Source organism: Barbatula barbatula (assembly GCF_947034865.1).
Source record: "Barbatula barbatula genome assembly, chromosome: 9".
Lineage (NCBI taxonomy): Eukaryota > Metazoa > Chordata > Actinopteri > Cypriniformes > Nemacheilidae > Barbatula > Barbatula barbatula.
The window spans coordinates 7421402-7434123 of record NC_136772.1 but is presented as its reverse complement, the minus strand read 5'-3'; the positions used below and the strand labels follow the sequence as shown (position 1 = coordinate 7434123).

The window sequence follows — 12722 nt, the reverse complement described above, 5'->3', positions numbered from 1 at the left end:
CACCGCGTATCACCCGTGACACAGAATATCGCAACAAGCCTAATCAATAGTAAAGAGATGCTTGCCTCCGCAAACCCCATTAATTACTATTAGTTTTAACATCCTGAAGGAAGTAAACCCAGCATGCCCATGTATACAGACATTTTTAATTAAGCAAATGTAAGAAGCATGCTGAACTTAGCAGTCTTCAGAGAACAACAACACTTTGTCAGTTATTTCAAGTTAGTGACCTGAATTTAACATAGATGTCTAAATGGAAAATCTGGTGTTGTGTACTGCAACATATGTTTTCTATGCTACAACAGTAGATAAAGATATAAACTAAAATACTTCATAATAGGAGACTACTCTCAAAAAGACTATGCAAACTTTGTTTTGAAGTTCTATAAATACAGACTTTCCACACTGAAGTGCCAGTGGCAGATGCGATATTACACACCTTGCTGTTCCATGACAAGTAAGCCAAAAGAAAGCCCTATGCCCGTTCATCGGCTGCTTAATAAGCCTCTTAAATACAGACACCCCATCAAAAACTCTTACTGTATGTGGTTAAAAAAAAACATGCTTTTAAAAGGTGTTGTTTTAGAACTCAAGAGTAAGACCCACATCTTTTTCTCTCCGTTTTGGCCTTTCGTCCACACTGAGATGGCGTTTTTGTCAACAAAAACGTTACATTAGAAAACGTTTTTTCGCGCTGTAGTGTGGATGAGGAAAACGGAGGGGTTTAAAAACGATGATGCGTTTTCTTATCATGTGACAGTTGTTTCAGCTGTTCTATGGTTTGATAGCATTAATGTCAGTTCATGCATATATTAGATTGCATTTTAGGAGATGGAATATTTAATTACTCGTAGATATTGTTTGGCAGCGGGGCATGAGTTAAGTTTCACTTTCGCTTTTGCAGCTTTATAGTCTTGTGTTACACGCAGTAACATCTCTAAGTTATCTCAATGTCCATCTATTTAAAAAAAACTGTGTCTTTGCTCCAAATTGCCAAGACATAATAAGGCAGAAAGAAAATTAAGCATGAGAGAAATAACACCTGCTGACTTGTTTTATGTTTTACTCATGCACAGTACATCAATGTAAGTGTTTTCAGACATTTTGGTGTGGAGGTGCTGCATTTGGGAAACACTTGAAAATGCTAGTGTGAATGAGGAGTATTTTGAAAACGAAAACTCAGTGTAGACAGAGTCTAAGTGGTTTGGAGATGGAGAGTAAACTGGCTCTCCTCCGCTTAATCTCAATTGTAAATAGATTGTCTCTCTATCTGAAAGGGGACAGCGAAAGCAAATATTTGAAAGGAACATAGAAATAGTATAATGCAGAAAGTAAGTCTGTACTCGTATAAAGTAAACCTCATATCTATATGAAACCAGAAAACCAAAACAATGGAGTCTGAGTTTGCATATTGACAAACACGATGAGTGAAACTAATAGGGGTACTTTCAGAGAAGTGCTAGTATCAATATTTGTTGTGGTGAGTGTGAAACCTTGTTATTGCATTTCTACAAAGGACAATCACTGTACTGAGGTCACAGCACTTCCTGTCCAGGGATTAAGTCCAGGTGTCCGACCTTTCACGCCCTACACGCTACTGTGTTAAACAGATGGGTCCATATGGCGATAGGAAGCTATAAAGTGCTGCATCATCAAAAGCAAATCTTTTGCCTTGTTTTCCACAAGAATCGCAAGATTGCACATGAGACGAAAATGCACGTGAGAAAAGTTTTAAAAATCTACTAAGGACCTGCCGCGACATGTTAAGCTACTAATGAGAAACACTGAACAAGACCCCTGGTTTAATTACAAAATTCACAAGCCTGCTAGCACTGCACTAAAACACAGCTCCATGGCCTTCTGATAAGCATTCATTTGGGTCGTGGTAAAAAACCCAGAGGGGTTTTGGCACAGTCATATTTACTAAAGGTGTTCAAACAGCCTCATAAAGAAAGAAGATGATTAAAAAACAGCCGAACTTCAACTTTGGAAAATGCTTTCACATAAGAAGGTTATTGTGAATGCAGGTTAAAGTTGTCTAATTGCTGCGATGCTCCCTGTTCTTAAATGTCTGACAAACATAATGAAGAAATCGTAATAGCGGCAGTGAAACTTGAATTCCAGGACCAAGACTGGGATCGTTGCGTTCATACAGAATTTGCATTCATTAGCATACTTTAACAAAAGCCCTGCGCCAAGCGAGCATGATATAACAAGATTGCAGCAGCCAGTCATTTTTCGGTATATTCAGAAATGGAAAATGATGCGCAATTCAACAAAACCACAGCCAATCAGAACAATGTGGGAATTTTCACACTTCGACTGACAGCCATATGAACACACTAAAACACAACATAAGACTCCAGGCCTGGTCCTCTCTCGCACTTCCGGAGCTCCTCCACGAGAGATGTGAGACCGGTGCAGGCACAGGTGCCGCTCGTTATCACTCACGTGACCGGCCTTGCGCCTTTCCCTCAAGGCTCTCGTCCCGCCCAGCTCGCCAGTCACGCATTTTTTTAAGGTCCACTAAAAACAGCACTCAGTGATCACAAATACATTAGTCAAGCAGAGTCTGGTGAAGTGATGTTACTCGAGGAGTTAATTTGTGTTTTCGTGACGAATACTGTCAGTTCGAAAGAATTAATCAATTTAGACTTGATTTCAGTCAATGTCGCACAACCCTATAACCTTATTTTCATGCTTTTGAGAGAGCATCCTTTTTATAATTTTCCTTGCAGAAGTTAAGGAATTTCCCCAAAAAATTTTGGAAGTGGAGAAATACCTTACATTAAGTGACAATCAATATCTTGCCTTTTCCGCTGATCGCTTTGTCATGTCTCGTTCCGCCTGGTTAACACATGTTAGCCCAAACTACCCTAAAAATAAAAAACTTTGTTTCTTATTTGAAGTCACTGAGAAAAATGGCTAGCTTTTTGTAGAGGGAAAAAAGTGCAAATACCCGTGAGGTGTATAGAAGGTAAGAGAATGTAGGTGGAGAAATGAGGCCACCAGTGAGAATGATCTAGGAAAACTGCTTCACTGACAAAGAACAACCACATACAGAGAACACTGCTCAGTGACAAGAAGTGACAGTGTGTGTGTGTAATGAGCACACCATAGCAGATAACCATATTTTTGCTGCAATGACATGCTGCCGTCAGACTGTGGGCCAACAAACCTATCTGTTACTGCCTAGCTGTGTGAAGAAAGCATGAGCTGAACCTTCTGTGTCCATCCACTGAGACAGCGGTAACAAACAGTGGATGAACAGTGGATGTGCTGCAGAAAAATCTGTCCAACAGTGCCGGCAAAATCGAACGTTGCTGCTTTGCGTAAGCAGAAAAAGACTCAGACGGCCTCAATCATATGATTCATTGTGCCTATAAACACAAGCCAGGAGAGAATGATGATTTGTGAAAGATGAATGCGAATGGGATATATTTACAGTGAAACTATAACAAAAAGATGCTAGCCAAGCATAAGCATAATTTGTAGGAACGGGTAGTGTTGCAGAGTTATTTGTCTCAAAATCTTGCATGTGGGCAGATAGCAAGCAACCGTACAAGCACTTAGTCTAATTATGCACCATGACAATATGGTTTGCAAAAGTAGCAACAGAAACATTACTGTAACAATATTTATATGAACCATGGTTGAAAGCCACGGAGCAGTAACGATTATTGTTCATTCTGCCATTTCATTAAATGTATACATTTTTTATTATTAATATGCCATGTCACATCCTACACATGGACACTCATCAACAAGCCCACAGATAACTCAGCAGAAAGCTCCTTAGATCTCTACAGAATTGGGACACATGTCATCCATGCAGTTTGTTTATTACATGAGCTGGATAATTTGTTTACGCTTTCAGCAAGCCCTTCCAACTATCCGCAACCTGAAACTAAATTGATCATGTTTAATGTCATTACACAGATTGTCCCAAAAAAGTGCAGACTCCATCCAGACCTGATTCGCTTATCGCAACTTTATCTGTATAAAGGGTATAAAACACAAACATGCAATAAAAAGCATGGACTGTCCAAAACCATGGCAAGGTTTAGCATAAGAAAATAAGCACTCTCGCTCGCAGCCTGTTTCCAGCCTATTTCCATGAGGCATGCCAAATCTCAAGACATTTTTATTAGCATCCATCAGTTAGCTGATGGGGGAGTACTGAAGTATCTCCTCTCAGGCAGAGCTCTGATTGTAGCGATAGCAGGAGATTACTTCCCATTTTTCTTGAAAAATCACTATTGCAGAGAGGAAGCTTGCACCCAGGGGAACAGTGCTAAATAATTTTGTTCTGTCTCTCCATAAGAGGATTCAAAGTTATTTCTGCGGACACTATCACAATAAATAGATAAATACAGATCTAAATAAACCTTATTAATAACAGAAAGGGGAGAGTATAAAAGCCACTGAGAGCAGCAAAGCCTGGAGTCTCACTAAGAACTGTTTAAGGGAGTGTTAGCAAAGGTGCTGATTGAGTGAGATAGACAAGGTCTGAAACAAACTCTTCGTCAGCGTGAAAACCGCCTGCCAATATTCACATTAAAGGTTCAATTTGCAGTCGCTATCTGAGGTCCCCCAAGAATACTCCATTATCAGTGCCGCTGGTGTCGATGTGGACATCTGATCAGGTCTGCTAAACAGTGTACATGATCTGTCATTGGACTGAAAAACTAGCCATTACATTGTGCTGTTGTGTGTATTAAAACCACAGGAGAAAGCTTGCGGTGGCAACTATGCAATAGAACCTCAATGTCTTCAACAAGATACTATACAGGGATGACTGAGTCAGTGTAGTATTTAATTCAAGAACATACGAAGGTTGTCAGAGTGTGAAGTTGGTACAATTACTCATTTTGGATCTTATATTCTTCATTCCGTATTCAAACCCGGCAACATATCACCAGGGTGAATGATTTACGTACAATGGTCAGTTATTGACATGATTTTTATTGAAGCAATAAAAATAACTTTGAACACAGCAGAATACCTCTGATGGCAACTGTAAATTGTACATTCTGGGGAGGCATATTGTACATTCCATATGGAGACCTACAATCTGAAGATTTACCTATTACGAGAGAGAGAGAGCGAGAGAGAGCGAGAGAGAGCGAGAGAGAGCGAGAGAGAGCGAGAGAGAGCGAGAGAGAGCGAGAGAGAGAGAGAGAGAGAGAGAGAGAGAGAGAGAGAGAGAGAGCGAGAGAGAGAGAGAGAGAGAGCGCGCAGGACAATCACACTTTTCTGTCTTGAATCTACAAACCGGTACAACCTTGACAATCTTTAAAGGGCAAATTAAAGTTCCAGTAGAGACCCACAAAAGAGTTAAAACATTAAACGCTAAATAATATCAATGTAACATCAGTTCAAATATCTTTAATCTGCCTTTCAGCGTGAAACAAAAAAATTGTTTTCGGAAAAATTTATTCGGCTCTTTATCGAACTAAAGCCACATTCTTCACTGTCAAAAGAAGCTGTTTATCATCACGTGGCATCAGAATCTCACAATTATCATGGAGTCTGAAAATCTCTCCTTGGAAAGAGGACACAGAAGAAGGAGACAGACACTGCAATGAAAACGTGCAAAGTAGGAAAATAATTTGAGGAAAATAAAGGCTTTTCAAGCTTCCACAATGTAAAAAAAAAATGTGCAATTAACCTTAACCTACAAAGCAAAAGAAAAGTGCACAGATTAATATAAATGTGCATCTTTTCTATCATCAGATGTTTTTTACAGCCTAGGAAATAAATATGACTGGATCAAGAGCTGGCAAAGTGTGCCTACACAACAAAGATGTGATTGAGATGGGGCCGAAGTACAGAGCAAACGCACGTCACGTGATCAAGGAACACAGAGTCACTTATGGAGTTACATGCATGACAAAAATGGAAATGAAACAGAGAAAACAACATAGGGTTGAGAAGAAGACAAATCAAATGGCCCTAGATATCACACAAACTTGAGCAAAGTTGAGCAAAAATGACCGGCAGCAGCCTGTAATTTGCCATTTAAAACCCGAATACATAGAGATAAAACAACACAAGTATCGATACCAGTATCGTTTGTCATGAAGCTTATCGACTGGTATCGACCCAATTATGTACCGGTCCAAAAAAGTACTGGTTCTCCCATCCCTACTCATAAGTCAGTGTTACTCTAGATTATTTTGAATAACCATACATTGATCATTATGAGCAATTATTGGTTATATTAATTATAATAATAAAAGTAAAAGCACTTAAGAATCATATATAAGAATCAGCCAGCCACCTAAAGAACCACTTCCATTATAGCACCCCTGCTGATGACACACATTGGTTTGTCATTGTAAAGCAAGCACCACTTCAGTTCATGGACTACAGTATGCACTTTGCCTCACAGTCACTGCTGCACTAAAATAGTGCTGAGTGGTTACCAAGGAAATATAGTTCAATTGAAGCCAGTCATTTAAGCTGTAGGCCCAGGCTGCTGTGTATCTTGGCAAAGCAGCAGGAAATGACTTCAGTTCAAAAGGCTCACCATGAAAGAGGGCAGAAAAAAGAAAAAGAAGTTTATAAAAGCTGAAAATGGCAGTGTCTGTCACAGCAACTCCAGCGGTGTCGATCTGACCTGTTTGTGTAGAGTCAATGAGGCAAATGTCGTGTGAAACATCAAGGCGGAGATAAAGGCCAGGGTCTACCGGAGAGCAGCTTAAGGGGCAGTGGACACAGCAGTGATTGACAGGGGAAGGCTGTAAGCCTAGGAAGGGATACACGATACAGGCTAAACAGGCTCAGAGAGAAAAACGATAGGCCTGAAGCCTCACAGGTGTGTACAAATTAAAGACAAGCAAAGAGTCTGCTAAAAGAAGCATCCTTTGTTTAATTTCATCAATAATGTGGTCACACATGGGGAACATTTCTTGCATAAAACAGGTACAACAAGAGATTATCGGATCAGGCTGATGAATGAGCTTCTCAAAGTGTTTTAAACTTGGGCCTATGCTGTATTTTGTGGGAATGAATTATAAGAGGCACCTGCAGACTGCAGAGAAGTAAAAGCCAGACTGCAAGCTCTAAGGCTGTGCCTCATGCAGACGTGGACTCAATACTTCACATGGCTGCAGCGGTGATCAGGGTAAGAGAAGTGTCTCTTCTCAGCCAACGACTAAAGCATTAGCCTTTATGAGAAAGGGGGAAATGCACTTTTGCTGCCGATCAATCACCTTCACTGACACAAAATGACCGCTTCGTAGCCTTTTCTCATGGGCAGCATCTTTAAATTCTAAGTGCAGTAAGAAAGCAATTGAACACCGTGTGCTGCTGGTTTTAATAAGATAGCAAAGTTGGTGACCTGAGAAGGACTGTCGGCATGGCTCAGCTTTGTGCAGCAGAAGAAAATAGGACCAGTTGTCATGTCTAAGAGGTAGATCTCATTAAAGGGATAGTTTACCTAAAACCTAAATATTCTGTCAACATTTATTAACCATCGTGTCATACAAACCATGTTTCCTGAGGAACACAAAAGTAGATATTTTGAGAAATTTTGTGTCTGTAACGAGCAAGGCGGGACGAGAGCCACGAGGGAACAACCGAGGCAGGTGAAACGAGTGATAATGAGTGTCAGCTCCGGGAGCATAAAAGGACGAGCAACAGGAGGGTGCGATGAGTAAGGACCAGGCCTTGACTTTATGTGATGTTTTATTGTGTTTGTGCTGCCGGCAGTCCACCGTGAGGGAGCTACCGTCATTTTAAGTTTGTTTTATTGTTTATTTTTGTTATATTAAAAGTTGTCTTACGTTCGCCAGTTCCCGCCTCCTTCCTTCCTTTATGAGTCTTTGTTACAGTGTCCACATCAATGTAAATCGAATAGGGTCCAATGTTATTTGGTTACCTACGTTCTTGAAATGATCTATTTTGTGTTATGCAGAAGAAAGAAACTCATACAGGTTTGGAATGACATGAGGGTTCTTAGAACTTGATGGATCAGTGCTCAACCCTGCTGTTATTAAAACAGTACAGAGAACATAAACAAATATTAACACACAATTTCTAACCAAGCACAACCTACAAATATGATCTGAAAGACAGCATCTACATAAGCCACTGCCAAATAAAATAAGTCAAAGAGAGCTAAATGCAAAACTTTGCCAAAATTCAACACAATAGATTTTAAGCATTGTAAAATGTATAAACAGCACTGAGACTTCAAGAAAAACTTCTACCGATTATGAAACATAATCAAATTAGCCGAAATGTTAATTTAATGAACCCATGGGATGTTGAATGGTAGGGTGCTCTGTGGGAAAAAATGCACCTGAAAATCTTTCCACAGATGCAGATTTTGTGTGGGCAATATCTGACAGTGTTTTAGTTGCGCAATTGAAACCGGTGTTTAACATTCTTCCAAAGGGCTTGCTTATCAGACTTTGTCAGTTTGGTTATCCTTTATATTCACGATGCGGTTTTAAATAAGACCGGGCTGATGAAATTCTCACCAACGCCATAAATTCAAATAAAATGCATTGTACAAAAAGATGAGGGCTGAAAGAAGGAATATGATGAAATGCAGAGAAAACTGCTTTTGGTTGTTTGAGAAGTACACATGTTGTGCATGACCCTAACAACTTTGAAGTCAGACTCAGGCATCTAATATTTAGTACAGCTTTAGTATTATTTGGTAATTAGGAATACAAGGTGCCAAACACGTTTACTATGGCACAGATTGCCAAAGCTCAACTCCTAACACAAAGCTGAAGAAAGTCACAACACTGTCAAACTCAATCAGGCTCCCCACCTTTTGCTCAAAGCTAGATGCTCACGAACAGCAGTTCGATGTTGCTTATCCTTTCATCTGGGTCAGTGTGTCAGTCAGCCTCAAATCAAAGTCAGTGACACACACTCCTACTGACCTTATTATCACCTCCTATTAACACTATTAAAATAATAAGAACCATCGTGAACATGTTAACGTGTTTTGAGGGGTTTAGGGTAATGTGTAGTTGCTCTTGCTTTCATTAGAACATTTATTTCTGCAGGGGGTTGGAGGAATAAATGAAGGTCAATCTGCTGCTTTTCACAACAGGATCCAAAATCGTGTGGCTTTTATTAGGCCACAAGAATGTCTGATTTGCACGGTAGGGACAAACCCGCAGGCAAAGTGTCAGGGTTATGTATGGATGTTCCTCTCTCTGAACAAAAGACGGCTGTAAAATGAATAGATTTCTTAAAGCAGCAAATCAAGTTTCGCCAAAACCAGGATGCACGTTCCCGGGCTTTACCACATTTTTCCGGAATTAAAGGCGGGGTGTCCGATTTCCGAATTACGCTTGTTTAGACAAAGTCGGGCCGAGTATCAAAACAACCTTGTAGCCAATCAGCAGTAAGGTGCACAGGATGGACATTAGTCGAGCCGAGCGCTGACGAAAGTGAAATATGGGGGTGGGGTGTATTTGGTTGGTGATTTGAACATCACCAATGGCTAAGTGAAATCGAACACCCCGCCTTTAAGACTTTTTAAGTTTTAAAGGTGGCAACACCAGGACCAACAGAGCTAAAACTGCTGTGCAGCACATTGAGGATAGGATTCTTGCTTGAGCTGCTCGCTGACTGTTTCATGCATCAGCTAAATCTCAAACAGACGGCTATGTCGCTCTGGCATCATTCTGAGACTATTAAAGCTTTAGTTCACTAAACAAAACAGTCAGTCTGTACTCAGAGCCCACCACTTGGATGTTTAATACTGCAAATGACCAACAACATCACACAGGCAGCCAACTTCAGTTACTAAATTCATCCCTGTTTTATAATTACGCCTGTGCTTCGCCATAAAACTAGTGCCACGCCTAACAGTTTGCAAAGCCATCTGCCCAGGCTTTTAGAAACTCAAACAAGAGGCTTACCATTTCCCCCGAAAACATCTGCACTAAATTTAAGGGGAAAAAAACTAAGATAAATTTGTCCGTTATTATTTGGTTAACATTATAAATGCTAACTTGGAAGTTTAAGGTGTTCAGTATTCGACAAACAGAGCAGGAGGCCAGACACAATGTAACAGTGAAATATGGCACTGCAGAACGGCTTGGTCACTCATCTTGACCCTTTGTCCTGTGCTATATTTGCAGTTTATAATAAAAGACATAAAGGCAGCATTCTACACACTAACACACATTTTTATTGCGCTTACAGAACTCGGCCTAGGGAAAAAAGCAGAGACTGTGTATGTGTATGTGCTTAATGGACAGCATCCTCTTTACCTCCAAACACCAGCATGAGTCCTCAAGGTGGGCACAATACAAGAAAGTGGATCACTTAGACAGCAACAAGCCCCACAAAAAGAAACAAGGATTTGAGCCTGTGTGCGTGCAACATTGTAAAATAGATCATTCTGTGGCAAAACAAATATGCAAAAGCAGGCTACTATCAAATATTACATAGCTCCATACATATAATGAAAATCTCTGTCAGTCTCCATGTTTATACAAAAAAAACCTTCTGCATGGCTTTAGTTTTGTGTGACATATGTTTACTGTACCCAAATCTATATAATATCTCCCCAAGCAAAGTCTAAGACAAGATCCACCACAGTAAGTGGGGTAACTCTATGGTGTTTTGTTATTATGACAGACTACATGTATCAAACTGCTTGTAATTACAAAGTGAGAGTACCAAAGTACCATGTTGGCTGTTCTAAGTACATGATCTTAAAATGAACATTATTGTGATTGTTAAAAATCAAACATTTGGGGAGCAAAAACGTGTAAACTGTGACACAAGTCATATTTAATATGCTGGTTGTATGTTAAAAACATTAGAATGTCTCATAAAGGATTGGCACAATATGGCATTTTACTACAGTTTAAATGAAAAGGATCCAGGCCTGCTGGTACATGTAAGGGCTGTGCCCTCCACGACTACTGTCTCACTCCCGCTCTTAAAGTCACCAAACTCGTAATTTGACCTAACAAAACACTAAATCAAGAAAACGTTAACACCCATAATGTTAGATCCCCACGAAGGTTCAATTCCTATATACTTCATGCATGTGTGCCACATGTGTGCTGCGTTACCTTTGCGTAATCTCAAATAAGATTTAAACTGTCACTTGAGCATATTTTGTGTTTAATGTTGTTTCTGAATGTATAAACACATTTCAGGGTTTACAGCAAAACAATAGAGTGTAAATGCATATCAAAATACGAAATCTTGAGTTATAACTATAGGTCAAATAACACAAGTAAATGATACGCAATGATGATCATCAATAATGGTTGCAAGCAAACCCTGTTCAGATATTTTTTCAAAAACTCTTAAAAACCAGACGACAAGTTCACCCCATTAAAAGGACTGTTTGTGCATCCCAGATGATATAACTATGCAGACTAAGTACCTCTATTTTTCTAAGCTTGTCTTGAATGGCCCTCTACCTGCACAAAAAAAGTAGAGACGTCTCTTATCTGACAACATCCAACACTCCCATTCCTCTCCCATGCTTAAAACGTGCAGTTTTTACTGCTAAATTAAACTGTCATTACCAGCAATGCAGCCCAACAGTCTAATGCATTGACAACTATTACATCACTGACACTCAACCTGACACGAGACACAAAACGCTGAAAGACAAAGCTCGAGTAACAGCTGAACATTTGCCCGTATGCCATTATTAAAGTGGTCAGACCGTGTCACTTACTTGCCAATGACCTCGCACAGCTCGTAAACATCTTCAAAGAGCACGTCGTCGTCGGCCATGGTCCAACAAGACCGGGGAATTTACACTTCCCCCCAAAAATCCGGATCAGCGTGTTACGTCGCACCGCAGCGTAGACACTTCAGAGTGCGCGGTGAAAGATTGACAGCCGCTGATATCGTTCTCCGACTCGCATAAAAATGTCAGGATCGTGTGGGTTTACGCGAAACAGAAAAAGATCCGTTGATGGTTCGGCTAAAGCGGGCGGACAGTAGTGAGCTCTCGGTCCGTTCGACTCACTCTGCCCCACCTTCTCCTCCCTCTCTCCCGGCCCCGTTAATCCAGTCACTCGAGGCTGAGGTAATACAAACGCTATGAAGAACTCCACAACAATCGCCGTTGAAGTCGCGAAACCAAGTCGTCGTTACACTAACTAACCGACTCTGTCGAGCCCCCCGAAAACAAGTACACGTCGTTTCTGCGATAACAAAATGCTCCAAGCAATGTTATGAAGCTGCGCAGATTATTTGATCCCACTCATTATACCCGCGCGCAAGGCTCGCGCTTGCCGCCCCAACTCGCAGTTTTTCCGTTGCTCTAATTCTCCCTGATAACTCCAGCGCTGCTGCTCCCAGCTTCCAGAAAACCCAAGCTCCTCCTACTCGAGGTTATGAAACTGGATTGCCTCACGCCATATTGGCTCCAGCAGGACGTTTCTATTCCGGAATTCCAATGTAGCGCAGCACGACCCCTTGAGCCAAAATGACGTCCAGGCGTGTCAGTATGTATCTGCCGAAGTGACAGTTTCGTTCCATCGTGTAAGTTAGGTTCCAAATGCAAAGCGGTAAACAAAAAAAAACGACAATTTACATGCTTAGGTCTTTAGATACAAATATATGTTAATGTTACTATTTTATGTATCAGCGCATCGGTGAAAATGATAGTCTTTACCACTTCACGCTCGGCCTGCCACTGATGTTTTGTTTAATTTAATAAAATACGGACAATAATGTCAACAACTTTATCGGTTCATTACATTTGATTA

General features: G+C 40.5%; 1 protein-coding gene across 16 annotated transcripts in view; it reads right to left on the bottom strand.

Annotated features, from left to right (window-relative positions):
- The window catches only part of caska (calcium/calmodulin-dependent serine protein kinase a), a 105884-nt gene extending 93447 nt beyond the window's left edge, over positions 1–12437 (bottom strand). For 8 of the 16 annotated variants that reach the window (XM_079465011.1, XM_079465020.1, XM_079465021.1 and 5 more), the window contains exon 1: positions 11681–12337. In XM_079465011.1, the coding sequence (XP_079321137.1) occupies positions 11681–11739 (59 nt within the window). In that variant the 5' untranslated portion in view covers positions 11740–12337. Of the gene's footprint in view, positions 1–11680 lie in introns of all 16 variants that reach the window. The other 8 variants (XM_079465019.1, XM_079465022.1, XM_079465026.1 and 5 more) reach the window with 2 other exon arrangements.
- Positions 12438–12722: the final 285 nt, after the last annotated feature.